We start from the raw sequence: 27,178 nt of genomic DNA on the forward strand, positions 1-27,178 counted from the left end.
CGGGGCGGGCCGGCGGGAGGAGATGTCACCCTCTGGCGTGTTTCAGCAAGCGGAGAGGGAGGGCGGGGCGGTACCCACAAGTGTCTAACCGGCAGAAACCGGCCTGGAGTGCGGCAGGCAGGCTTTCACCGTCTGGCCTGTGGGTTCCAGCCTGTCACCTGCCCCCTCCACCCGCGACCCCGCAGACCCTTCGTGCTGGGCACCTCCTCCCCGGGCCCCAGCGCCAGGGCTTCCCCGCCACGATCCGCCCACCACCGCGGGAAGGGCCCCGTTCCCAGTCCAGGCTGGCCGCTGTGTGCGCGCGCCACGTCGGGGAAGGGCCGCCCGCACCCCAGAACCAGGGCCAGCGGCCGCTTCGCCACCCTACACCCTACAGGGCCGTCGCCCGCCGGCCCCCCTCCGCCTCCCTGCCTTCTTCGAAGTCCTTGCTCCACTCTCCACTATCTGCTCGCTCGGGAAGAAGTGGGGCACTGGGCCAGGAGGCCGCCAGCTCTTGAGGAGCAAGCACCCTTGGAAAGGGGCCGGGCGTGCCAGTGGGCACTGGCACAGGCTCCTCAGCGCCCAGGCAGGGGGGGCCCTTCCACCCTAGGGGCTCCTTGGCGGCGGGCCCGGAGTGTCCGGGTCTGGATAGGCCTCGCTGTGTAGGCGCATAGCAGGGAGGCAGGGGTGCCAGTCTTGCTAATGAGTCCGAATGTTACTGGATGGTCGCAATCTTAGGCAGTAAAGAGCTGTTCCAGGAAGAATGCAATCTATGTGACAACCATGTTCTAAGTAGAACCAGGATATGGCGAGATTAGAGGGCTGGGAATTGCAGCATGAGGACCAGGAGGACCAGGGGCGGCACTGTCCTGGTCCTGGGTAACAAAGGCTGACAGAGAAGCAGAGAGGCTAGGCTGGTCCCCGATCAGTGGTACATGCACTTGTATTGAGCTAGAGAAGGGAGGAGCAGCCCTGTGACTGGACACACAAGCCTTTTGAGGGCTTGCTGTGGGCCAGGCTATAGAGTGAACTAAAGGCCTGCCCTGCCTCCCTGCTGGGGTATGAGGGTGCGGCTCCCCGTCACTTGCCTGCCAGCCAGCCCAGGGAGGCAGGCCTTAACAAGCAATGGCTTGCTGCTTATCTCCCAGAGCAGGGAGGGAAGGAGCTCTTAGGCTCTGGGCCACTGATAGGCTGTCTCATGGAATTCTGAGTTTTGGCAAGACCAGAGTCCCCAGCACCTCTCCAAGCCTTCTTCTGCAATGCTGGCCCCTGTCCCAGAGGCTCCATCCTCCCCCATGCCACCCCTCCCTGTACAGATCCAAGCTGTTTCCTTATGAGGTCAAGGAATTCCAGTTTGCCTTCTCCCTAAGGAACACCCCCACCCCCAGCACCTGCCTCGGCACTCTGCCTTTTATGTGTCCCTCTGTTGTCCTACTGTGAGTGGTCCCAGGAGAGAGGCTGTGATGGCCCTCTGCGCCCACCCTATCAGCACTGGGTGCCCCGCTGAAGCACAGTCCCTTCCAGCCCACCAGAGGCCAGAAAAGACTATGGGTCCCCTCCATGCCACTTTGTCATGGAGAGGTGAACATGAGTGCCTGGTGGTGAAGACAGTCACCAAAGGGTCCCAAATGTTCTGATACCTCAAGAGACTGGATCCCCAGTCAGCACCAGTCTTGGAGTAAGGGGCCTCTCAATGTGGCCCAGCAGAGGGACCTAAGCAGTCTTAGGGGCTGGTCCTGAGTGAAAAGGGCATGGGGGTCTTCAATTCCAAGTCCAGGATAAAGAAAAATGCTTCTTCCTAGGCAAGGGAGGTTTGTAAGCAGTACTTTGTAACTCACAACCCCGGACAGATTGAAAGGTTTAAGAAGTCATACTGAGGGGAGTCGGGCGGTAGCGTAGCGGGTTAAGCGCATGTGGTGCAAAGCGCAAGGACCGGCTTAAGGAGCCCCCAGCTCCCCACCTGCAGGGGGATTGCTTCACAGGCGGTGAAGCAGGTCTGCAGGTGTCTGTCTTTCTCTTCCCTTCTCTGTCTTCCTCTCCTCTCTCCATTTCTCTCTGTCCTATCCAACAACAATGACATCAATAACTACAATAAAACAATGGCAACAAAAAAGGAATAAATAAATAAGTAAATAGAAAAAAAGGATATTAATTTTTTTTAAAAAGTCATACTGAGGCGAGTGAAGCCTTGCGCACCCATGTACTGGTAGTGGTGCTTCAGCAGACCACTACTGTTTTCCTTAAGATGTGAATCCCTCACACACACACACCTGATGTAGTTCAAGGCTTGTCAGCAATGTTACTGACCTTAGGCTTTAACTGGCATTTCAGTGCTCTGAAGCAGCAGGACAGGGACTACAGTGCCACCGTCAACAGCTGAGCAGAAGCTTCCACAAGAACACCACTGGCACAGCGGGTGCAGCATCAGTCTCTGGAGCAGGAGGTTCAGACATCCATCCCTGGTACTGCATGTGCCAGCTGAGCTCTCTGCTTCTCTCCGCCTCCTCTCTCTCTTTCATTAATAAATGTGATCTGAGAATGAGACAGAGAAAGAGCAGGAAGATGAGGGCTGGCAAAACCCTTCAGTCGGATAGTGCGCTGCTCTGCCATGTGTGAGACTCAGGCCCCACAACGTGAAAGGGAGCTTCAGTGCCATGGTGTCCCTCACCCGTCTCTCCTTTGCATCTCTCTCTCTCTCTCTCTCTCTCTCTCTCTCTCTCTCTCTGTATGAAAAAGTCATGTTGGATTGGAGAAGCCTCAGTGATGAGACACACACACACACACACACACACACACACACACACCCCTGCTCACCCCAGGCCTCGGTTCCTCTTGGTTAGCACACTGCTAGAGAGGAACTGTCCTTGATTCTGCTCTTCTCCTGGGAAGAGCTAGTGCTGCGGGGGTGGCAGCCAGGCGTTCTGAGTATCTACAGGGTGGGAGACAGTGAAGATGGAGGCGGAGGAGCCCAAGATCCCCATTTGTTCATGCCCGACCACCAAGCTACCTCTCTCTGGCTTTGAATGCACCACTGGTGCTGGGAGGCTTCCCTTCTCAAAGGGCATCCTTGGCCATGAGCTCCAGCAAGCCACCTCAGGGGCCATTTGTCTATGAAGAGGTAGTAACTCACCCTCCTCCCCGCTGGTGGAAGAGGTTCCCACCAAAGGGAGGAGGGAGACTGAGAAAGAGACAGACATTCAGACAGGCTGCTAGGAGGGCACATGGTGGGCCAAGGTGAGCAGGCCAGCAGCAACAGGGCTGGAAAATCCATCAGTAGGTGCAGACTGGCACCTTCCCGTGGTGTTGCAGTGCAGAGCCCAAGTGCACTCAGGTGTGACCAAGCTCCTGTCTTCCCTCCCTTGCCTTCTCTAAGGCAATAAAGCCAAGAGAGTAGAGAGTGTGGGAGTGCCATGCGCAGGTAGTAAGGGAAGAAGGCTTCTGTGAAGTAGGCATTTGTGTTGGGCCATGGGTGTGCGCTTTCCGGCTCAGGATCGAAAACGGAGTCCTCAGTGGGGTCGTGGGCGACATGGTAAACCAGCTTTATGTGGCCTTCCCCAAAGAAGGGACATTTTAGCTGAATCTGAAGCTGCCAGGAAATAGGCACTTAGACGAGGAAGAGGGTGCGCCTGGCAGTGCCAGGGTGCGACAGGACCTACCCCCTTCACAGATTTTTGCTGCACCCCACTGTACACCCCGACTTGGGAACTGTTCCTGACTGGGCTCCTGGAGCCCAGTCCGTTTCTGCTGCTGGTTCTCAAGCCTAGCTGGGCACCCAGGAGCTGCAGAGGGACTGCTCCGAGGTGGGCTCAGGTCTTGTTCCAATGTGGCCGCCCAGACGTGGGGCGTAGGCACACCCAGTCCCTGGGGGCTGCACCTGAGTGACCCGGTCCCCCAGTGGAGCTGCGGCCCTGGGAGCGGCCTCCGGCTGGCTGGGGGCATTGTGCTTGGTAATATGTGCACTTAACCAGGTGTGCCACCACCTGGTCCTCTCAGCTGGGGGCTTTGAATCTGCTCTAGACTGAGGGCTGAGACCCCGTGGCTCTGGAGGCCAGCGCCCCCTCCCCCATCCTCCCCAGCCGCCTCAGGGCGGTGAGCTCATCCCGGGAGGCGGGTCGCCAGGAGGCCCGGGCGCGGGAGCCCCGGCGCCCCCGCCCCCCCACTCATGGGCGATTTTACCAATTAAGGCTTTCTCGGCGGGCCGGGCTGGCCGGGCGCGGGGCGGGCGCGGGGCGGGGGAGCGGCCAACAAGAAGGCGCCGGCGGCCGCGGTCCATTCGCGTGGAGGCGCGCAGCGTGCAGCAGTCGTGAGCGTGGGGCCCCTGGGTGCGACGCAGGCGCTGAGGCTAGCCAGGCGCCACCCCTCGGTTGCCGGCCCTGCAGGGACAGCAGGTGAGGCCTCTGCTGAGAGAGAGGAGGGAGGGGGAGACGGAGAGGGAGAAAGAGGTTGATAGGGAGAGGGAGAGGGAGAGGGAGAGAGAGTGTGTGTGTAGGCTGGTCCCTGTGCTGCTCTGGGGCGGCAGGGTGCGGAGATGGGCATGGCGGGAGGACCCTAGAGTAGGCTGGGTGCAGCTGCCGCCAGATACTGGAGTACCAGGGCTGCCTTCCCTAGGGCCCCTGATCTCTCACAATGCCCATGAAAGGGTGCTGAGAGGGTGTCCTAAATGGTGGAAGGATCTGAGACCATCCTTGGGTGCCCAGGAGCTGGTTGCAAGACAGGAAGGAAGGAAGGAAAGAAGGAAGGAAGGGCCCCTGGGCAGGACACTCTGTGTCTGCTGAGGGGGGCGTGCCCACCTGGAAGGCCTTGGCATATAGTACCCTTTGAGCGGACAGTAGGTTTCCCCTGGCACAAGGCCTCAGGGCAGTAGATGCCTGGTGCACTGGGGAGCTGGCTCCAGGCAGTGTTTCCAGAGGCCAAGGCAGGGCGTGGCCAGTCTTCAGGGACTCCTCGGGCAGCCAGATTCCTGGGCTGGGCCCTGGGCTCTGTCCCAGGCTGGCCCTCAGCTGGGCGTTCGCTGCCAGCCAGGATGTGAGTAACAGAGTCCCCAGATTCTCATGCCAGCCAGGTCCAGAAAAAGTTGGCAGAGTCAGCTGTCAGGCCCACTGGCACACACTGCAGGCTGAGCAAGGATCAAGTTGTGAGCTGGGCCAGGAGTGCTCTCCCTGATGCCCCCGGGCCTCGAGCTCGTCTCACTGTGCTGTCCTGGGGCTTTCTTCCCCAATTGAAGCACCCCTGTGGGAGGGACTGACCTGGGGTCCTAGGGCTGGGCTAGGGTGGGGGCGGGGTGTCTCCAATATCCAAGAATCTACTCCAAATAAGGGAAAATATGAAAGCTGAATTTTGACTTCCAAGGATTGTCCAATCTGGGGTCTCTGGGATGGGGCGCCATCTGGTGGTGAGAGCTCCCCCTTGGCACAAGCACCCTCTGCCCCTTGACCCCTGACCCCCACCCCAAATAGGGAAAGTCTAGGGTCCGGAGGCCTGGAACCCAACCTTCCTGACCCCTTTTCTGCTAGAGGTGACTGCTGTTTGTTCCCCTGCTCTCTGAAGATGAAGGTATGAGCAGAGGGCCCACATGGCAGGGAGAAAAGCAATTCTTGAGGGGATTCTGTCCTTGGAATCCTGTTTCCCAGGACAGCCGCCATCTCCACTCAAATGGGACCTGACAGGGAAAGGTATGCTAGGGCCCCTTTCAAGCTCTCCCTGGTCCCCGGCCCCCAGTCCCTGTGCGGGTTTGTGCAGGTGAGTCTGGAAGCGATCAGCAGTGTGCGGCAGTCGAGCCAAGACTGCAACAGGCCATTTGGAGCCCTTAGCCCAAGGCCTGTGGGGCAGCAGGTGTGGAGTGAGCCAGCAGGCAATGCTGATGCCTGCTGGGAGCCGAGTTCCACCACGGGTGATGCCGACACCCAGGCAACATGAGTGCCAGCCATATTTGGGCATGACCGATTAGCTGACCAAGGCTGCTGCCACTGGCCTCAGCAGATAACTTGACTCCTATTGCTGTGCAGTTCCATCAGGAATTGAGCAAGAGGGACAGATAGCTTTTCTGGAAGGAAGGGAGGTGCTAGGAGTGGGAGGAGGAAGCCACTCTGGGAGGACTGATTAGTGCAACGTTCCTGTCCCTGTGCCTTGCTTCATCTCCATTCCTCAGTCTCCCCGATTACACACACACACACACACACACACACACACACACACACACACACAGGGTGCCCTGTCCTGAGCCCGCTGTACTCTGGCAGCACAGCGAGGCCTATCCAGACCCGGACACTCCGGGCCCGCCGCCAAGGAGCCCCTAGGGTGGAAGGGCCCCCCCCTGCCTGGGCGCTGAGGAGCCTGTGCCAGTGCCCACTGGCACGCCCGGCCCCTTTCCAAGGGTGCTTGCTCCTCAAGAGCTGGCGGCCTCCTGGCCCAGTGCCCCACTTCTTCCCGAGCGAGCAGATAGTGGAGAGTGGAGCAAGGACTTCGAAGAAGGCAGGGAGGCGGAGGGGGGCCGGCGGGCGACGGCCCTGTAGGGTGTAGGGTGGCGAAGCGGCCGCTGGCCCTGGTTCTGGGGTGCGGGCGGCCCTTCCCCGACGTGGCGCGCGCACACAGCGGCCAGCCTGGACTGGGAATGGGGCCCTTCCCGCGGTGGTGGGCGGATCGTGGCGGGGAAGCCCTGGCGCTGGGGCCCGGGGAGGAGGTGCCCAGCCTGGCGGGGGGGGGGGGGGGGGGGGGCGGGTGCAGGGCAAGTGAATCGAGCTGGGAGACATCCCCCGCAGCGGCCTAGGGGACGGAAAGTCCCTTATATGGGTTGCTCGCTGGAGGTCAAGTTGTCCAGCGCCAGGCGCCGCTCGGCCTTTCACTGGTAGCTTTTCCCCCGCAGGGCTGGCGCCAGGCCGCTGGGCCAGGGACACCGCTACCTCGTTTGGGGCCCCAGGACGCTGGGTGGCGCTGGGGTCTGGGTTCGAATGTCCGGGCGGGGGGCTGGAGGGGCATTCCAACGGGCGGGGCGGGGCGGGCATGGAGGCCCCACCCCGCGGCCCCGCCCCGCCCCCCGCCCGCATTTAAAGGGCTCGCGCTCTCTCCGCAGCTCAAGCCCCGCTGTCGGCATCGCTCCGCGAGCGCTCAAGTGCCTACGACTTTAATTAAAGGGCCGTCCCCTCGCTGAGGCTGCAGCACCGCCCCCTGGTTCCTCGCGCCTCAAAATGAGTAGCTCTCACTCCCGGGCCGGCCAGAGCGCTGCGGGCGCGGCTCCGGGCGTTGGCACCGACATACGAGACGCCGAGATGCCGGCCACCGAGAAGGACCTGGCGGAGGACGCGCCCTGGAAGAAGATCCAGCAGAACACCTTCACGCGCTGGTGCAACGAGCACCTCAAGTGCGTGAGCAAGCGCATCGGCAACCTCCAGACGGACCTGAGCGACGGGCTGCGGCTCATCGCGCTGCTTGAGGTGCTCAGTCAGAAGAAGATGCACCGCAAGCACAACCAGCGGCCCACCTTCCGCCAGATGCAGCTGGAGAACGTGTCGGTGGCGCTCGAGTTCCTGGACCGCGAGAGCATCAAGCTCGTGTCCATCGGTGAGGACGCGGGCTGTCCCTGTGCCGGGAGGGCGAGGGCGGGCGCTCCGTGTGTTTTCCCACCGACCTGGGGCCGACCGCCCCCCCCCCCGCGGCCACCCCGCTAGGCCACCCCACAGTCCCAGGGGCCCCGACTCCGCGGGGCTTTGAGAACAAAGGCGCGCAGGCCGGCGGCTGGCTGATCGTGTAGACCGCTATGCGCCCCCGCCCTCCGCGCCTGGCTGGCCCGCTCCCAGGCTGAGCTCACATCCTCCGCAGGCCGCGCCCCCAGCCTGCCTGCACCCGCAGTGGGTCAGGGTCTGGGGCGGGGTTCAGGGTGCAAGCTCTAGTCTAGCGCCCCATCCTTGCAGAGGGGAGGGCTAGGCTCTCGCCCCGATGGCGGTTTGCAGAGGGCCCCTGGGCTTTTCCGGCGCTCTCGAGCTTCTTAACCAGACACTGGGGTCTCCTTATCTTGAGCTCAGTTATTCTGGGCCTAGAAAGCAGGGCCCCCACTCGAGACGACCCCAATCCCATTTCGATTCCCCAGGGAATGCAGGCAGGTTGGAGAGGGCCCCAGCTAGACAAAGGATGTCTGAGTGGCCCCGGTGCAAGGGCTTGGCTGGTAGTAACTTGGACGCCAGCTTACTGTCCAGAGGGCCCTGCTGTTCTGCCGCAGGAATGTAGGAGCTGGCTGGGATGCTCTGTACCAGCCAAGCGTCCCTGTCATCGGCTGGGCCTCCTGCAGCATCCCGGGCCCCAGCGGACTGGGGCCATTAAGGGACAGGCGCCAACAAGGTGCCTTGGGAATGTGCACCTGGAAAAGAAGGCGGGAGCTTTCATTCTTAACAGTTTCCCTGACGGGCCCGAGTGTGGCCTGAGCTGCACCAAGAAAGAGGGACTGAGCAGCTAAGAGCCACACTTTTCTTCTGTGGGATGCCAGCTGAGGCTGAGGCCCACCCCCCAGTCTTAGCTTCAGTCCTGCCAGGCTGAGTCATCTCTTGGAGGGGGGCAAGCGGATGTGGGGAGCCCGGCCACACCCCAGCTAACTGGGGGGGGGGTCCTACTCCCTTCTCCTCTTCTGTGAGTTGGCTACATCGGGACTAGTTCCCAGAGCTTTGCCATATAAGGCAAAAAAATGTTGGAAAGCAGCAGTGATTAGGGGAGGGAGGGGACAGCCTGGCCAGGGGCTGGGGAAAGGAGTGGGGGCGGGGCTCTCCAGCCTGGGCTGGCCTCGGTCCCTCCCTCTTTTGTGAGGGGGAAGGGCCTGGCCTGGTCCCTCGTGGGTCTCCACAGGCCTCCCCAGGCCCCTGGACAGGGCCAAGGACTTGGCAGCGTGGGCAGAGGGGGCAGGTGGGCCACCCTGGCAGGGCCCCTGCCTTTGGTCTCTGCACGTTCTGCTCGCCCCATCCCAAAGCCCCTGCTTGGGCCGACCCCAGCCTGGAGCGGGAAGGCCTCCTGCTCGGAGGGCCCCTCAGGCCCTTGAGGTGCTGCCTGGTGGCAGCTGTACATGATTTGGGGGGCGGCCGCCCCCACCCCCAAGCTGGCTCCCTGCACAAGTACAAGTATTTTCTGCAGACACCAGGGGCGGGCTCCCCAGGCCGGGCTCAGATCCGCCCCCAGCCCTGGAGGAGACCCAGAAAGAGGCTTGGGTGTGGCTGCAGGCTGAGGTGTGCCTGGCCCGACCACTTCCCCTGCGGTCTCCCGGCCAGAGCCAGCTCCCATCCGCCCTAGGCCCCAGGTCCCCAGGTCCCCAGCGCTTAGCTGGTCTCAGGCTGCGAGACTCAGGGTGCCCACCTGGGGTGTGTGTGGGGAGTTAGTGGGTGCCTAGGAAGGACCCAGGCTCCCTGCCTAAGGTGTGTGGTCCTGAACCGTGGAATCCCACCACTGGTGCCTTTGGGCTGCCCTACACTCATACACACTCACTCACACACTTACACTCATTCACACACACTCATACACATGTACACACATTCACAGTCACACACTCACAGTCAGTCACACACACACACACATACACATTCGCACATGCGTGCACGCTCAGGGCCAAGCCTGCCTCTTGCCCCGACCCCCAGCCTGGCTCTCAGGAAGTGGGGTGGGTGGGGCTCACACCCTCCACCCATAGTCCTTGCCCAATGCCCCCACTTCCCCTGCCCCGCGCCCCCAGCCCTCCAAGCTGTCAGTGCTATTTCCCAACCGCCCCACCATGGCCTGGCCTTCCTCTTGTCTGCCCAGCCCCCCCTCCCCTCCCTTCCCCTCCTCTCCCCGGGGGCCGAGGCCTGGGTGCCCGCCCTCTCCAGAGGCCCCTGCCTAAGGGGGAGGTGAGCCCCACCTCTGGGCCCCCCAGCAGGGTCTCTTCATGGCGCTGCGTTGTCACCACCTGTCTACAGGTCCCCCCCTCCAGACGTCCCGTCTGTCTGCTCCCTTCCTGCCCCCACAGGGACCCTGGGCAGGGCAGAGAGGGCTCACCTGTTGGGGCCTTTCCCTCCCCTGGGACCCCTGTATCCCAACTGCCTGGGAGTGTATGTGGGGCTCCCCCCAGGCCCCCGCCTGTCCGCTGCTGACACCTCACCCCACAGACAGCAAGGCCATCGTGGACGGGAACCTGAAGCTGATCCTAGGCCTCATCTGGACACTGATCCTGCACTACTCCATCTCCATGCCCATGTGGGATGAGGAGGACGACGAGGAGGCCAAGAAGCAGACACCCAAGCAGCGGCTCCTGGGCTGGATCCAGAACAAGCTTCCACAGCTGCCTATCACCAACTTCAGTCGGGACTGGCAGAGCGGCAGGGCCCTGGGTGCACTGGTTGACAGCTGTGCCCCAGGTGAGGACAGTGGGAGTGGGTGGTCGGGCGGGGTCTTCCGGGGACCCTGCAGCCCAAGTCACGGCCTCCCTGCTCTATAGGCCTGTGTCCTGACTGGGACTCCTGGGATGCTAGCAAGCCTGTGAACAATGCCCGTGAAGCCATGCAGCAGGCTGACGACTGGCTGGGCATTCCTCAGGTAGGTGCCCGCCTGCCCCAGCCCATGGGACAATGGGCATTCATCTCGGCAGCCAAGACCATTTGGTTTCTGCCTTTTGTCTGTGGCAGGTGATCACCCCTGAGGAGATCGTGGACCCCAATGTGGACGAGCACTCTGTCATGACCTACCTGTCCCAGTTCCCCAAGGCCAAGCTGAAGCCAGGGGCTCCCCTGCGGCCCAAACTGAACCCCAAGAAAGCCCGAGCCTATGGGCCAGGTGAGGGAGTCTGCTGGGGGCCGGGGTCTTGGAGGAGGGGTCAGCAGTGCCAAGTCCTCTGGGCCTTGAGGAGGAGGCCCAGCTGCTCTCCTACGACTCAAGACGAGGCCCAGCCAGCCAGTGTGTGAGGTGGGCGAAGGGCTCAGCAGAGACAGGCTTGCTTTCCAGCAAACAGGCCCAGGCCTGTCCATCACTGGAGTGCAGTGCGGCTGGGGCCTGCTGTAGGCTGAACCACTTCCCGCAGTTGAGGTGCTGGATGGGACGGGCCTGCCGGTCCACGGGGAGGGGCAGCGCCCCCTGCTGGGCCCTTGCAGACCCCCCTCCTCGCCCTGGCAGGCATCGAGCCCACTGGCAATATGGTAAAGAAGCGGGCAGAGTTCACGGTGGAGACCAGGAGTGCTGGCCAGGGGGAGGTGCTGGTGTACGTGGAAGACCCAGCTGGCCACCAGGAGGAGGTAAGGGGACCTGGGGCTGGGAGCCTGTGGGGGGGCACCCAGAGGCGCGGCTCGTCACAAAGGCTCATGGCCTCCTCCCCACCGTAGGCTAAGGTGACAGCCAACAATGACAAGAACCGGACCTTCTCCGTGTGGTATGTCCCCGAGGTGACAGGGACGCACAAGGTGAGACCCCTCCCCCGGGAAGGCTGCTGAGGGCAGGGCCTGGCTCGGGGCCTGGCCTCACAGCCGTCCCTCCGGAACAGGTTACCGTGCTCTTCGCTGGCCAGCACATCGCCAAGAGCCCCTTTGAAGTGTACGTGGACAAGTCACAGGGCGACGCCAGCAAAGTGACCGCGCAGGGCCCTGGCCTGGAGCCCAGTGGCAACATTGCCAACAAGACCACCTACTTTGAGATCTTCACGGCAGGTGAAGCAGCTGCGGCGGCCCTGCGTGAAGGGTGGGGGGACATCAGGAGGGAGCCTGGACAGCCTGAGGCTGAGCGGGGCATCACTGCAGGAGCTGGCACGGGTGAGGTGGAAGTGGTGATCCAGGACCCTGTGGGCCAGAAGGGCGTGGTGGAGGCGCAGCTGGAGGCCCGCGGGGACAGCACCTACCGCTGCAGCTACCAGCCAACGGTGGAGGGTGTGCACACAGTGCACGTCAGCTTTGCGGGTGTGCCCATCCCCCGCAGCCCCTACACCGTCACTGTCGGCCAAGGTAGGCCAGCTGAGGTAACGCTGCAGCCTGGCCTGGTGCCCAGGCCTCTGCTTCCACTGCCGGCCTCCTCTCTTCCCTACTCCTCCCCTTCCCTCGCCTCCTACCCTCTCCCTCCCTCCTCCGCCTACCTCTCCCCCTCCTTCCTCTCACCTCTTCCCTCCTCCTTCCCCCTCCCATCTCTCCCCTCCCCCCCCTTCCTCACTTTCTCGTCTCCTCTCCATGCTCTCACCTTTGGAAGGCTCGCTCCAGCTGTCTAGACACCTGCTGTCCTCTGCTCTGCCCACTTGGTCAACGGTACTTGCATCTGTCTTCTGACTTCCATTGAGTGGGGGGTAGGTGGGGCAGGGGCGTGGGATGGCGTGGAGGTGCTGGGGTCACAGTCCCTTGTTCTTTTCTGTGTGCCTTTCACTCTCCTGTTGAGACCCTCGAATCCCAAGGGCCTGGGCCTGAGGGAGGCAGAGAGCAGGCCCCTCAGTCCTGTTCCCAGCCCTTAGCCGTCCTTCTGCCCACAGCCTGCAACCCAGGCGCCTGCCGGGCTGTGGGCCGTGGCCTCCAGCCCAAGGGTGTGCGAGTGAAGGAGACCGCTGACTTCAAGGTGTACACAAAGGGAGCGGGCAGCGGGGAGCTGAAGGTTACCGTGAAGGGCCCTAGTGAGTTGACTGGGGCGGCTGGGGCGGGCGGACAGAGGCCACCCCTAGTGCAGGGAGGCAGCCCTAACCCTCCCATCTCTCTCTGGTAGAGGGGGAGGAGCGCGTGAAGCAGAAGGACCTGGGGGATGGCGTCTATGGCTTCGAGTATTATCCCATGGCCCCTGGCACCTACATTGTCACCATCACGTGGGGTGGCCAGAACATCGGGCGCAGGTGAGGCTCCGGGTGGTGCCAGAGCTCAGGCGTGCTTCCCTCCCTGCCGGGCCTCAGACAGGGCATGACGGCGCTCTGTCTCTGTTTGCAGTCCCTTCGAGGTGAAGGTGGGCACCGAGTGTGGCAATCAGAAGGTCCGGGCCTGGGGCCCGGGGCTGGAGGGTGGTGTCGTTGGAAAGTCAGCAGATTTTGTGGTGGAAGCCATTGGGGATGACGTGGGCACTCTGGGTAAGCTGGGGGCTGTGGTGTGGCCGCCCGGGGCGGGGGCTCAAGAGGTGATGGAGCTGGTGACGGCTAACTTATCGTCAGGCTTCTCGGTGGAGGGCCCATCCCAGGCCAAGATCGAATGTGATGACAAGGGGGATGGCTCCTGCGATGTGCGCTACTGGCCTCAGGAGCCGGGCGAGTACGCAGTTCACGTGCTGTGCAACAGCGAGGACATCCGCCTCAGCCCCTTCATGGCTGACATCCGGGAAGCACCCCTGGACTTCCACCCCGACAGGGTAAGGGGCACAGCCTGGCAGAGGGGTATGCGTGTCGCTGAGTTGTGTGGCCTCTGCTGGTCCCCCTAAGATCGGGTGGTCTCCCGTCAGGTGAAGGCACGTGGGCCTGGACTGGAGAAAACCGGTGTGGCTGTCAACAAGCCGGCAGAGTTCACGGTGGATGCCAAGCACGGCGGGAAGGCTCCCCTTCGAGTCCAAGTCCAGGTGGGGGCGGCGTCTACCGAGCGCGGCAGGGCTGTGGTGGGAAGAGGCCCTGGGCCCACAGTGACCAGCCAGCGCCTGCATCCCTCCCTGCTTTCAGGACAATGAGGGCTGTCCCGTGGAGGCATCGGTCAAGGACAACGGCAATGGCACCTACAGCTGCTCCTATGTGCCCAGGAAGCCCGTGAAGCACACGGCCATGGTGTCTTGGGGCGGTGTCAGCATCCCCAACAGCCCCTTCAGGGTGAGTCGGCCTGTTCAGGGCTCCCTCCGAATACAGCTGGTCCCCCCACCCCTCCCGAGCTGAGGGTGCACCCTGTCTAGCGCTGTCAGCCACGCGTGCGTACAAGTCTACCTCAAGCGCCTCCCGCGGAGTGTACGACTTGGGGACTCCCAGTCTACCCCCATATGCAGCCAGCCACATCCGCCTTCTGGAGTGTCTGTCCTCTGAAAGAACTGCCTCCAGCCTGCCTGCAGCCTCAGCCCCTGCCAAGTGACCCTCCCGCCCTGTAGACTGAGCATGTGTGCTGCTCCTGTCTCGTGGCCGGGTGACCTTACTGCGGTTGAGGAAACACCAGAGCGCTTTGTGGTGTCCCTCTCACCAACATGGCTGAGGCAGCCCCCATCTCTCCGAAGGCTAGCCATGCCCTTTGCCTCGGCCCCTCTGCCCCTCAGGTGAACGTGGGAGCTGGCAGCCACCCAAACAAAGTCAAGGTGTATGGGCCGGGTGTGGCCAAGACAGGCCTCAAGGCGCACGAACCCACCTACTTCACTGTGGACTGCACAGAGGCCGGCCAGGGTAAGCCTGCCTCGGGGCTGGGGGCGGGTGTCGGAGAACCCCCCTGCAAGGTGCCAGCCCCCACTGTGCCACCACAGGCGATGTCAGCATTGGTATCAAGTGTGCCCCTGGAGTAGTGGGCCCCGCCGAGGCCGACATCGACTTTGACATTATCCGCAATGACAATGACACCTTCACGGTCAAGTACACGCCCCGGGGGGCTGGCAGCTACACCATCATGGTGCTCTTCGCCGACCAGGTGGGTGCCGGCTGGTTTGCCGCCAATGTTCTGAGGTGGCGTGAGTCCCTCGCTTCCAGAACACTGTGTTCTTAGAGGGAGAGAGAGAGGAGAGGCGCCAGAGCACGGCTCCGCCACTCCACTTGTGAGGCTCTCCCTGTGCAGGTGCCTGAGCTGGTGCTCAGGGATTCAGACCTGGTCCTTGAGCGTACGGGGAAATGTGCATCCCACCTCCCGGTCTGGCCCTGCAGACCGTCAGATGCTGGGGCCCTGCCTGCCTCTCAACCCACCTGCTCTCACCCTCTGCAGGCCACGCCCACCAGCCCCATCCGAGTCAAGGTGGAGCCCTCCCATGACGCCAGCAAGGTCAAGGCCGAGGGCCCTGGCCTCAGCCGCACCGGTGAGTATGGTATGGAGTGGGCTGGAGAGCGACAGAGCGGGGCTTGGCGTCTGCTGGGCCTACACATCCCGTTTGTCTTCCAGGCGTAGAGCTTGGCAAGCCCACTCACTTCACGGTCAATGCCAAAGCAGCCGGCAAAGGCAAGCTGGATGTCCAGTTCTCTGGGCTGGCCAAGGGGGACGCAGTGCGTGACATGGATGTTATCGACCACCACGACAACACCTACACCGTCAAATACACTCCAGTGCAGCAGGTACAGCCTGCCGGGGCTGCGCATCTCCAGCACCTCCGCGCTTGGTCTTGGTGGGCGGCGGGGCCGGCTGCTCTAGAGCTTCCCTCCTACTCCTGCCTGCGACTGGGGGCAGGGCTGAGCCTGCCCTCTTGGCCACTCCCCTCAGGGCCCAGTGGGCATCAGTGTTACTTACGGAGGGGATCCCATCCCCAAGAGCCCCTTCTCAGTGGGGGTGTCTCCGACCCTGGACCTCAGCAAGATCAAAGTGTCTGGCCTTGGAGAGAGTAAGTATCTCTCTCGCCCCACCGTGCTCACTGCGGATGTCGGCTGCCCGGGCTGGGCCTCATGCTTCTCTCTCCTGTTATCACAACAGAGGTGGAAGTCGGCAAAGACCAGGAGTTCACAGTCAAGTCAAAGGGTGCCGGTGGCCAAGGCAAAGTGGGGGCCAAGATTGTGGGGCCTTCAGGCACACCCGTGCCCTGCAAGGTAGAGCCAGGCTTGGGGCCTGACAACAGTGCGGTGCGCTTTGTGCCCCGTGAGGAGGGGCCCTACGAGGTGGAGGTGACCTATGATGGCGTGCCAGTGCCCGGAAGCCCCTTCCCTGTGGAAGCCGTGCCCCCCACAAAGCCTAGCAAGGTAACTGGGGTACAAAGGCACCCTGTCTTCAGGCTTTCCCTGGCCTGTTGTCAGCTTTTTCCTAACCAGCGGCCTGGTGGGTGAAGGAGGCCAGAATCGGGGCATGTGGAGGCTCTGGGAGGTGGCAGGGCCTTCTGACCCACCCTTCCTCCCTTAGGTCAAGGCATTTGGGCCAGGTCTGCAGGGGGGCAGTGCGGGCTCCCCTGCCTGCTTCACCATCGACACCAAGGGTGCTGGCACAGGCGGTCTGGGCCTGACGGTGGAGGGCCCCTGCGAGGCCCAGCTCGAGTGCCTGGACAACGGGGACGGCACGTGCTCTGTTTCCTACGTGCCCATCGAACCTGGGGACTACAACATCAACATCCTTTTCGCCGACACACACATCCCTGGCTCCCCATTCAAGGCCCACGTGGTTCCCTGCTTCGACGCATCCAAGGTCAAGTGCTCAGGCCCTGGGCTAGAGCGGGCCACAGCTGGCAAGGCTGGCCAGTTCCACGTGGACTGCTCGAGCGCCGGCAGCGCGGAGCTGACCATTGAGATCTGCTCTGAGGCAGGGCTGCCGGCCGAAGTGCACATCCAGGACCACGGCGACGGCACACACACCATCACCTACATCCCCCTCTGCCCCGGGGCCTACACCGTCACCATCAAGTATGGTGGTCAGCCTGTGCCCAACTTCCCCAGCAAGCTGCAGGTGGAGCCTGCAGTGGACACCTCGGGGGTTCAGTGCTACGGGCCTGGGGTTGAGGGTCAAGGTGAGGGGCCGCGCCACGGGACAGGTAGGCAGGGAGCCAGGGCCCCCCGGACCCCCTGGAACCCATGTCTCCTCCTCGCGCTGCCCTGCAGGTGTCTTCCGAGAGACTACCACCGAGTTCAGTGTGGATGCCCGAGCCCTCACGCAGACGGGAGGACCACACATCAAGGCTCGTGTGGCCAACCCCTCGGGCAATGTGACTGAAACCTACGTGCAGGACTGTGGTGACGGCACGTACAAAGTGGAGTACACGCCTTATGAGGAGGGTGTGTGCTGATGCTTCAAGGCGGGGTGGGGGTGGGGGTGGGGGCGACCGGAGCTGTTCCTAAGCCAGGCTGTTCTCCAGGACTTCACTCCGTGGACGTGACCTATGACGGCAGCCCTGTGCCCAGCAGCCCCTTCCAGGTGCCTGTGACGGAGGGCTGTGACCCCTCCCGAGTGCGCGTCCATGGGCCGGGCATCCAAAGTGGGACCACCAACAAGCCTAACAAGTTCACCGTGGAGACCAGGTATGTGAGCCCTGCAGCGAGGCAGGGCTTGGGGCCTGGGGCCTGAGAACCAGAAGTGACAGGCTGTCTGTTTTGCCCAGGGGAGCTGGCACTGGAGGGCTGGGCCTGGCAGTGGAGGGCCCCTCTGAGGCCAAGATGTCCTGCATGGATAACAAGGACGGCAGCTGCTCGGTGGAGTACATTCCCTACAAGGCTGGTACCTACAGCCTTAATGTCACCTATGGTGGCCACCAAGTGCCAGGTAAGGAGCTGCCGTTCAGCAGGGACTGGGCTGGCATCATCTACTTACCCTCTATCATTTCTGACACCTGCTGCCCCTCTGCGTCTGCCCCACGCCAGGTAGCCCCTTCAAGGTCCCAGTGCACGATGTGACTGATGCATCCAAGGTCAAGTGCTCTGGGCCTGGCCTGAGCCCAGGCATGGTCCGTGCCAACCTTCCTCAGTCCTTCCAGGTGGACACAAGCAAGGCAGGGGTAGCCCCACTGCAGGTCAAGGTGCAGGGGCCCAAAGGTTAGTGTCTACATGCCTGGGGGGGCCAGAGGGCACGGCTATCCTGGAGGGGTCAGGAAGGGAGCCCCGCAGGTGGGTGCACAGGTATCTGATGGGGGTGGGGGCGCAAGGAGTGAGGCCGGGCAAGACTTCAAGATGGCACGCTTGTTAGTACCTGCTGCTACAGCAGCCAGTGGCCACCAGCAGGGGGTGCAGGTGAGAGCCAAGCTGGGCCTGGGGGCTGGCTGGCTCAGGCTCTGTCTCTGGGACTGGGCCAGGCCTGGTGGAACCAGTGGACGTGGTGGACAATGCCGATGGCACCCAGACTGTCAACTATGTTCCCAGCCGAGAGGGGCCCTACAGCATCTCGGTACTGTACGGGGATGAGGAGGTGCCCCGAAGGTGAGCGTCAGGGTCCCTTCCCATGGGAGGGCCTGGGCTGGGCACCGAGAGCCTTCCTGACTCCTCAGTGCACCCTGGCCCAACAGCCCCTTCAAGCTCAAGGTGCTGCCTACACATGATGCCAGCAAGGTGAAGGCCAGTGGCCCCGGGCTCAATACCACCGGTGTGCCTGCCAGCCTGCCTGTGGAGTTCACCATCGATGCCAAGGATGCAGGAGAGGGGCTGCTCACCGTCCAGATCACGGTGAGCCAGCCAGCCGCCCAGCCCTGCTGGGTCACAGCTCTGGGTACAACTCTGAGTGAGCTAGAGTGGTGTGCGTGCGCGTGTGTGTCTGGCGTGGGGTCCTCTGCTCTCCCCTGGGAGCCTCGCCAGTGAGGGCAGTCCCTGCCTCTAGGAGGGTGGAAACGAACACAGACGTGCCAACAGGAGCTGGCCGCTGACTGAGCACATCACCAGAGCCCTCAGTGCTCACCCCACCCACCCATCCCTTTGCCAGGGGCCGGGGGAGCCCTTCCTGGAGCTGAGTGGGCCCTGGGCAGACAGGAACAGAGAGGCCCCAGTGGAGAAAGGGCAGAGCAGGGGGGCTGCTGAACTCCCAGGTCCTGCCAGTCGCGTGAGGCTACAGGACAATGCCAGGCACAGGGAACTGTCTGGGCCATTGTGCTACAGGCCGTCCCCTGGCAGTGCTGCTCGCCGTCCCCTCTTGTGGAGGCTTGAGGTGGGCCTACTGGCCTGGAGCCGACCCCTGCCCTGTGCTCGGCCTCACAGGACCCCGAGGGCAAGCCCAAGAAGACCCACATCCAAGACAACCACGATGGCACCTACACGGTGGCCTACGTGCCAGATGTGCCAGGCCGCTATACTATCCTCATCAAGTACGGTGGGGACGAGATCCCCTTCTCCCCATACCGAGTCCGGGCTGTGCCCACTGGGGATGCCAGCAAGTGTACAGTTACAGGTAAGCCAGCCCGCTGGCGGTGGCCACAGCGCTCACACGGGGCCGGGCTGTGCCTGTGTGCCAGGGCTCGCTGCTTGGCGGCGTGTGGGAGTGGGGGCCGCCCCCTCGAGTGCCTCACCTGACCTTTCTCCTTGCTCTCTGCCCTCTCACCTCAGTGTCAATCGGAGGTCACGGGCTAGGTAAGCCGCTTGCTGGGGCCACTCCCGATGCCCCTCCTGCCCGAGGGCGCCCCCTTTCCTCTTCTGTGCCCGCTCCCAGCACAGTTCCAGCTGCAGCTCCTGGCGGAGAGAGGGGAGGCCAGAGGGTGGGGGTCCTGGGAGGTCTCCAGAGTGGGGAAAGTCACTCCAGCTCTTCCCCTCTCTGGGCCTCTGTGTCCCCATCTGAAAAGTTGGGTTGCAGCTGTGAGCTTTGGGGTGAGGTGTGTCCTGAGAGGCACCCCACTGGGGGCTCAGGGGTCTGGGGATCTTGGCACCACAGGGAAGCCCCCTCCTGCTTCCAGTTATGTGCCAAGGGCTCCTGTGTGGGCTGAGGGGACAAGAGGTCTCCCCTGGCCAGATCCACAGACCCCAATCCCCACGTCCAGGGGCCTCTGCGTCCCAAGCTGGGGTGTGCGGGGCTGCAGGCTGCATGAGTTGGGGGTGAGGGGGGCTGACTAGTAGCGCAGTGTCACCAGCAGAGACGCTTGGGGAGCCAGCATGGCAGGGCCCAGCCCAGCCTCGAGCCCCAAGTGCATTTGGGGGCTCACCTGCCCTCCCTGCCTCCTTCCCCACTCCTCCCCCAAGCAGTGACGTTATTCAGGTGTCCCCAACCAGGCGTGGAGGCTGGTCTGCTGGGCATGGGATGGGGAGGGCCAACCCCAGCCAGGCACCCCTTCAAAGGCTGTGGGTGGCCAGGGCTTCCAGGGCAGGCCTCAGGTGCTGTGCTGGCTGAGCATGTGTGCCTCGGGCAGGGTCAAGAGCAAGGGGCTCCCATGTGCAGAATAGAGGGCGCAGGGCCCGCTTGCTGAGCTGGGGGACAGCTCGGACCCGGCTGGTTTCTGTGGGTCTCACACAGGGGCCCACATCGAGGGAAGCAGTCAAGACCTGCTGGTGGGCTGGGCACTAAGCTGGAGAGCAAGAAGTTAGGGCCTGAGCTGCTAGCTAGGTTGTGGGTCCGGGCCGTGAGCTGGGGGGCTGCAGTGGTGGGCGTGATGTGAAGCCCCCACAGCAGGAAGGAGGGTGCGGGCAGCCACCTGTAGGTCCAGGAGAGCCGCAGACGGCCTGCACAGCCGAGTGCCGGGAGCTCAGGGCCGGGTTGGCCGGGTGCTCGCAGCTGCTCCCCTGGCAGGGGCCGGGCTACAAGGACCACTCGCTACCAGGCCTCGCCACCAGCAGCCCCCGAGCCTCCACGGCTGAGCCCAGGGCATAACGTCACTGTCCCTCCCCTTTCCGCGGGCACTCAGCTGCTCTGCTCCTGCAGCCTGGCGGCAATGGCCGTGGCTTGGGCCTCCCGTCCCCTCCCTCGGTGCTGTCACTGCCTGCCGTGCTGCTCAGTGCTAACCCTCTGCCTCCCGCTTCCCTGCTCCCTGCCTGCGCCGGGTCCACTCACCATGACCTGCCTCCGGTTGAGCGAGCCTTCTCAGTTGTCAGGAAACTCGGTTCCCCTTCAGGCCTGGGGGTGGGAAGCCAGCGGCACGCCCCCCCCCCCCACGCTGCAGCAGGACTCTTGCCTTGTCACCTGCACACGGCACGCAAGGCCAGGCCGCAGGGCAAAGGCAGCTGTGGCTGTAGCCAGAGCGGGGCTGCTGGTCAGCCTGGTCCCCAGTGCTAGCTGACGCCAAGCTGGCAGGGAGGTAGCAGTTCACACCTGTGCCCCGGCTGTGAGGGCAACCTTGTGGGCTGCCAGCCCCTCTTCCTCTCGCACTCCTGGCACCACCCTCAAGCCCTTCCCGTGCGGAGGCCCCCTAGACAGGACTTCCTGGTTCAGAGGGCTCGCGAGAACCTTCCCTGCCTTCTGAGAAACCATTCACCGGGTAGCGTGGGGACGGGGGCGGGAGGCCTGGCTGTGCGTGGTGGTGGTCAAGAGAAGCTGGGTGGGAGGCAGGTGGACAGGAGCCGCTCTGTCAGCACGCTCACACGCTGGCCCCTTTGGGGACCCGTCCCACCCACAGGTGCTGGCATCGGGCCCACCATCCAGATCGGGGAAGAGACGGTCATCACTGTGGACGCCAAGGCAGCAGGCAAAGGCAAGGTGACCTGCACCGTGTGCACGCCCGATGGCTCTGAGGTAGACGTGGACGTGGTGGAGAACGAGGACGGCACCTTTGACATCTTCTACACAGCACCCCAGCCTGGCAAATACGTCATCTGTGTGCGATTTGGCGGTGAACATGTACCCAACAGCCCCTTCCAAGTGACGGTGAGGAGGGCCCGGGGTGAAAGGTTGGGGGAGCCCGCTCGGCCCCCGGGGCCCCTCTATGAGCGGCTTCCTCTTGTGTATTCTCCACAGGCTTTAGCTGGGGAGCAGCCCACTGCTCAGCCTGCTCTGCGCCATCAGCAGCTGGCCCCAGCCTACAGCTATGCCCAGGGTGGCCAGCAGACCTGGGTACGGTTGGGCCCCAGGGCACCCACCCCCCACCTGAGGAGGGAGCCTGGGCATTCCCACCTGGGGCGTCCTCTCTTGCAGCCCCTCACCCCGGCCTTCTGCTCCTGATGCAGGCTCCAGAGAGACCCTTGGTGGGTGTCAATGGGCTGGACGTGAGCAGCCTGAGGCCCTTCGACTTGGTCATCCCCTTCACTATCAAGAAGGGCGAGATCACTGGTGCGTGTGGCCTCAGATGGGCTTGGGAGGCCAGGGTGGGTCTTCAGGCTGCCCTAATCTTGCGCCCTGGCCCTTCAGGGGAGGTGCGCATGCCCTCGGGCAAGGTGGCACAGCCAGCCATTACTGACAACAAGGATGGCACCGTGACTGTGCGCTATGCGCCCAGCGAGGCTGGCTTGCATGAGATGGACATCCGCTACGACAACATGCACATCCCAGGTGCGCCTTCAGCCAAGCCCGGCGGGGAGAGTCAAGGGTCCTAAGGTCCCAGTTCCATGTAGCCCGTCTTTCTGCCACAGGAAGCCCGCTGCAGTTTTACGTGGACTACGTCAACTGTGGCCATGTCACCGCTTATGGGCCTGGCCTCACCCACGGCGTAGTGAACAAGCCCGCCGTCTTCACCGTCAACACCAAGGACGCGGGAGAGGGTGTGTGGCGGCCCAGGGTCATCCCATACACTGGGAGCTATTCTGGGGGTCCCTCTGCCTTCTGTGGGGATCCCTGGCCTGACGGGCACCGCTCCCACCCTGAGCCTCCACTATCTACAGGTGGTCTGTCCTTGGCCATTGAGGGCCCGTCCAAAGCGGAGATCAGCTGCACCGACAACCAGGATGGGACTTGCAGTGTCTCCTATCTGCCTGTGCTGCCGGGCGACTACAGTATCCTGGTCAAGTACAACGAGCAGCACATCCCAGGCAGCCCCTTCACCGCAAGGGTCACAGGTGGGTGGCCCAGGAGCAGTGGGGGAAGCAGGCAGGGCAGCTCCCCTAGACACTCAGCCACTGTCCCCTTCCAGGAGACGACTCGATGCGTATGTCCCACCTGAAGGTGGGCTCTGCTGCCGACATCCCTATCAACATCTCAGAGACCGACCTCAGCCTGCTGACGGCCACCGTGGTGCCACCCTCAGGCCGGGAGGAGCCCTGCCTATTGAAGCGACTGCGCAACGGCCACGTGGGTGAGAGGCTTTCTGGAAAGGATGGAGGGCAGCCAGGGGAAGGGCACACCTTTCCCTGACCAGTGGCCGCCTCTGTGCCAGGGATCTCGTTCGTGCCCAAGGAGACAGGGGAACACCTGGTCCACGTGAAGAAGAATGGCCAGCATGTGGCAAGCAGCCCCATCCCCGTGATGATCAGCCAGTCGGAGATTGGGGACGCCAGCCGGGTGCGAGTCTCGGGCCGGGGCCTCCAGGAAGGCCACACCTTTGAGCCTGCAGAGTTTATAATTGACACCCGTGATGCAGGTAGGTGGCACTGGCCTCCCAGCAGGATCGAGACAACTGTTTGGGCTGGGGAGATAGAAGACTCTTGATCCTTGAGACAGTGAAGGTCCCAGGTTCAACCCCCAGCACTACCATCAGCCAGAGCTGAACAGGGCCCTGCTTAAACAGAAATGAAGACATCAACATAAAAATGTAAAAATAAAAAAGACTGTCACTGTGCGTGGCCCTCTGGCTTAGGGGTGTCCCTCCCACAGGCTACGGTGGCCTCAGTCTGTCCATCGAGGGACCCAGCAAGGTGGACATCAACACAGAAGACCTGGAGGATGGCACCTGCAGAGTCACCTACTGCCCCACAGAGCCCGGAAACTACATCATCAACATCAAGTTCGCCGACCAGCACGTGCCAGGTAAGCATGACGCCCGTGCACTTCTCCCACAGCTAGGTGACCCCCCCCCGTGCCACGCCCCAGGGCCCGCCCTCAGAGCGTGACCTGTGTGGCCGTGGGTGTCACTTGTTCTTGTAGGCAGCCCCTTCTCTGTGAAGGTCACGGGAGAGGGCCGCGTCAAGGAGAGCATCACACGCCGGCGACGGGCTCCTTCGGTGGCCAATGTTGGCAGTCATTGTGACCTCAGCCTAAAAATCCCAGGTAGGGGCTTTGGGAAGCCAGGAGGGGCCCAGCAGGACAGGGGTGGGGACCCCGCCACCCTGGTGACCAGCAGGCTGTTTCTGCTACAGAAATCAGCATCCACGACATGACAGCTCAGGTGACCAGCCCGTCAGGCGCAAGCCACGAGGCTGAGATCGTGGAAGGGGAGAACCACACTTACTGCATCCGCTTCGTGCCTGCTGAAATGGGCATGCATACAGTCAGTGTCAAGTACAAGGGCCAGCATGTGCCCGGGAGCCCCTTCCAGTTCACTGTGGGGCCCCTGGGAGAAGGGGGAGCCCACAAGGTCCGTGCCGGGGGTCCTGGCCTGGAGAGAGCTGAAGCTGGAGTGCCAGGTAGGCCTTTCTGGGGAGGGGCGTGAGGAGGTGGCACTAACCCTCCTGGTCTCAGTCAGTCAAGCGGATGTGGGGTGGCCAGGTCAGGGTAACAGCCTAGCAACGCCTACCCTGCTTCACCACAGCTGAATTCAGCATCTGGACCCGGGAAGCGGGGGCTGGGGGCCTGGCCATTGCTGTTGAGGGCCCCAGCAAGGCCGAGATCTCCTTTGAGGACCGCAAGGACGGCTCCTGCGGCGTGGCCTATGTGGTCCAGGAGCCAGGTACGGCTCCTGACTGGGGTGTGGCGTGCGGCAGGCTTGGGTGCCGGCCAGTGGGCTCTTTCAGTATGCCCTCCGTACTCTTCCCCTTCCCAGGTGACTACGAGGTCTCGGTCAAGTTCAACGAGGAGCACATCCCCGACAGCCCCTTCGTGGTGCCTGTGGCTTCTCCGTCTGGCGATGCCCGCCGCCTTACTGTTTCTAGTCTTCAGGTGAGGCACTGAGAGAAACTGCCCACCTGGGGCTCCTGGGCCCGGCCAGACCAGAGCCGCTGTGCAGAGTGGGTCTTGTCCCTGTGCCAGGGGACCTGCCCAGCCTCTGCTCTGGCCAGGTGCAGCCCATGTTCGGGGTGGCAGGACGTGGCCCTGCCCACCGCATGGAGTTTTTCTCGTGTCTCAGGTCTAAAGGCTTTGAACAGGAGCCTGTGCCCCTTGAGCACTAGGGCTGAGGTTTAAAGAGGGATAGCCTGCCGGCCTGCGTGCTGCCCCTGTGGGGCGGAGCCACCGGATGTGTGATTGCGAAGCTGGGCTGGGGGTGGGGGCGTGTGCCTGTAGCTTGCTGGCCCTCCAGAGCCAGAGAGGTACGGCTCTCCCTCTTTAAACCAAGCTGGACGCCAGATGGGTAAGTGCAAACCTGGGGCTTCCTGCTCTGGGGCCTTGAGCTCTTCCCTGACCCCCACCCTGGCCGCCCTTCTAACCGCATCTGCTGTGCTTCCAGGAGTCAGGGCTAAAGGTCAACCAGCCAGCCTCTTTTGCAGTCAGCCTGAACGGGGCCAAGGGGGTGATCGATGCCAAGGTGCACAGCCCCTCAGGAGCCCTGGAGGAGTGCTATGTCACAGAGATCGACCAAGGTGAGGCCTTGTCCCTGCCCGGCCACCCAGCCGCCTGTCCTGCCCAGCTGGCTGGAACAGGCTGAGAGTATGAAAGGCAGGTACAAGTTCTGTGAGCAGCTTCCATGGGCCCCGGATGCCTGAGCTCCCTCTGCCAGGCTGACCTTCCCCCATGACCCAGGCCTTAGGGTTCCGGTGTGGCAGTCATGATTACAAAGAAGGAGAAAGCCTTCTGCAGACAATACAGTACAGCCCCTGTGGAGAGCCCTCCCCAGTCTAGCCTTGGAGCTGCCCTGCTCCTTACCAAGACACGGCACCTGCAGGCAGGCCTGGGCACAAGAGAAGCTCATCAGCCAGATTTCCCTGGTCTCATAACCAAACCCTGAACCTTGCCGGCTGCGCAACCTCTAGCAAGGCCCTGCCCATGTCTGAGCCCAAGTTAGCATGCAGGGAATACAGTATTGGTGGCATAACCTTTTGAGGAGGGCATTTTTCTGAGAAGAGTCCAAAGGATCCCGGATGGTGAGCTGTGTGGGTCTCTGAAGCCTCAGGCCCTCAGGCTCAGGCCTGTGCTGTGGGCTGTGGGTGCCTAGTGCGGCCTCAGGGACAGCAGACTGGGTCACGTGAACCTGCAGGCCTCCTACTGGTTAGCCGGGGGCGCTCTTGGAGTGTGCCGCTCACTGGGTTTCGGTGGCGCCAGGTGCTTGATGTGCCCCTCTGCTCCTCAGATAAGTACGCCGTGCGCTTTATCCCACGGGAGAATGGGGTTTACCTGATTGATGTCAAGTTCAATGGCACTCACATCCCTGGAAGCCCCTTCAAGATCCGCGTTGGGGAGCCTGGACATGGAGGGGACCCAGGTCTGGTATCTGCCTATGGAGCAGGCCTGGAAGGCGGGGTCACAGGTAGGCCACAAGCTGCAGCTTCTGTTGGGTGCAGACAGCTGCTAGGGCCCTTCCTCCCCCCTCTCAGTGGCAAGTCTGTGTTGGGGACAGGAAAGGGTGGGTAGGGTTGGGCAGAGAAACATGCTGAGCTGGGCTTCTCACACCCCAGGTAGCCCCGCAGAGTTTATTGTGAACACAAGCAGTGCGGGGGCCGGTGCCCTGTCAGTGACCATCGACGGGCCCTCCAAGGTGAAGATGGATTGCCAAGAGTGCCCTGAGGGCTACCGCGTCACCTACACCCCCATGGCACCTGGTAGCTACCTCATCTCCATCAAGTATGGTGGCCCCTATCACATTGGGGGCAGCCCCTTCAAGGCCAAAGTCACAGGTGAGCCAACGTCAGATGGTTGGTATGTACCCAGTGCCCTCACACTCAGCCACCTCTTACCCGGCATGCTCTGCCCTACAGGTCCCCGTCTCGTCAGCAACCACAGCCTCCACGAGACATCCTCCGTGTTTGTGGACTCCCTGACCAAGTCTTCTGGCACCCCCCAGCAGGGGACCCCAAGCCCAGGTACCACAGATGCCAGCAAGGTGCTGGCCAAGGGCCTGGGGCTGAGCAAGGCCTACGTGGGCCAGAAGAGCAGCTTCACCGTGGACTGCAGCAAAGCAGGTGGGTGCCAGGCTCTGCTTAATTCTCGGGAGATGGGTGGCCAGGTGGGAGGCGCCTCGGGAGAATGGACGTCCCTGAGCTGGACTGATGGGGGTGAGGGGGACTACCAGGACCTCTGAGTAGGCAAGGGAGGGGCCAGGGGCTGCCACTGAAACCCCATCCCACCCCAGGTAACAACATGCTTCTTGTGGGGGTGCATGGCCCCCGGACACCCTGCGAGGAGATCCTGGTGAAGCACGTGGGCAGCCGGCTCTACAGCGTGTCCTACCTGCTCAAGGACAAGGGGGAGTACACACTGGTGGTCAAGTGGGGTGACGAGCACATCCCAGGCAGCCCCTACCGAGTCCTGGTGCCCTGAGCACCGTGCTGGTGCCCTGCTGGCAGCCCCCGCAGGGACAGGAAGCGCCCCGCGCCCCCAGCAGCCCCCTCCTGTCCGCAGCCCTGGAGCCCTGGCCAGCCTTGGCCACCCCGTCACTGCAGCCGCCCCTGCCCCGCGCTGCGCTCACCTGCCTCCACGTGGGCAAAGGAGAGAGGCAAGCAGATGTCTCCCTGGGCTCCGGGAGGGTAATGGCTGGAGTCCTGCCTGCCCCATAGTTGTCTTCCTCAGCCAAGAAGAATAAAGTTCTGCTTCCATTA

The 27,178-nt window shown here is 62.9% G+C and overlaps 1 protein-coding gene and 1 long non-coding RNA gene across 5 annotated transcripts; one reads left to right on the forward strand and one right to left on the reverse strand.

Moving 5' to 3' along the window:
- On the reverse strand, positions 1-4,294 carry LOC132535727 (uncharacterized). 2 transcript variants are annotated; one of them, XR_009547448.1, is made up of 5 exons: positions 4,156-4,294; positions 2,784-2,908; positions 2,287-2,511; positions 1,620-1,777; positions 5-868 (listed from the first exon to the last, which is right to left on the reverse strand). It is a non-coding gene; the product is annotated as an uncharacterized LOC132535727 (long non-coding RNA). The 2 variants fall into 2 exon arrangements; XR_009547447.1 differs by having other exon boundaries at positions 1-1,777.
- FLNA (filamin A) lies at positions 4,241-27,178 on the forward strand. Of its 3 annotated transcripts, none has more exons than XM_007539051.3 (48): positions 4,241-4,367; positions 7,049-7,536; positions 10,092-10,340; positions 10,421-10,518; positions 10,608-10,755; positions 11,092-11,210; positions 11,298-11,375; positions 11,456-11,618; positions 11,709-11,909; positions 12,422-12,559; positions 12,649-12,772; positions 12,864-13,000; positions 13,082-13,275; positions 13,366-13,479; positions 13,577-13,720; positions 14,152-14,275; positions 14,353-14,513; positions 14,802-14,892; positions 14,976-15,145; positions 15,291-15,408; positions 15,498-15,760; positions 15,918-16,515; positions 16,607-16,780; positions 16,861-17,023; positions 17,104-17,264; positions 17,363-17,533; positions 17,791-17,914; positions 18,001-18,157; positions 18,683-18,872; positions 19,028-19,051; positions 21,022-21,269; positions 21,360-21,455; positions 21,569-21,671; positions 21,750-21,890; positions 21,971-22,099; positions 22,220-22,393; positions 22,468-22,629; positions 22,711-22,914; positions 23,148-23,300; positions 23,418-23,540; positions 23,630-23,896; positions 24,022-24,159; positions 24,253-24,368; positions 24,874-25,006; positions 25,714-25,890; positions 26,039-26,257; positions 26,339-26,542; positions 26,713-27,178. In XM_007539051.3, the coding sequence occupies exons 2-48, from the start codon at positions 7,164-7,166 to the stop codon at positions 26,898-26,900; spliced, it is 7,944 nt and encodes a 2,647-aa protein (XP_007539113.1). In that variant the 5' UTR covers positions 4,241-4,367; positions 7,049-7,163; the 3' UTR covers positions 26,901-27,178. The 3 variants fall into 3 exon arrangements, with proteins under 3 accessions (XP_007539113.1, XP_007539115.1, XP_060038543.1); XM_060182560.1 differs by lacking the exon at positions 4,241-4,367 and adding an exon at positions 5,519-5,651; XM_007539053.3 differs by lacking the exon at positions 19,028-19,051.

Source organism: Erinaceus europaeus, chromosome X, assembly GCF_950295315.1.
Source record: "Erinaceus europaeus chromosome X, mEriEur2.1, whole genome shotgun sequence".
Classification (NCBI taxonomy): Eukaryota; Metazoa; Chordata; class Mammalia; order Eulipotyphla; family Erinaceidae; genus Erinaceus; species Erinaceus europaeus.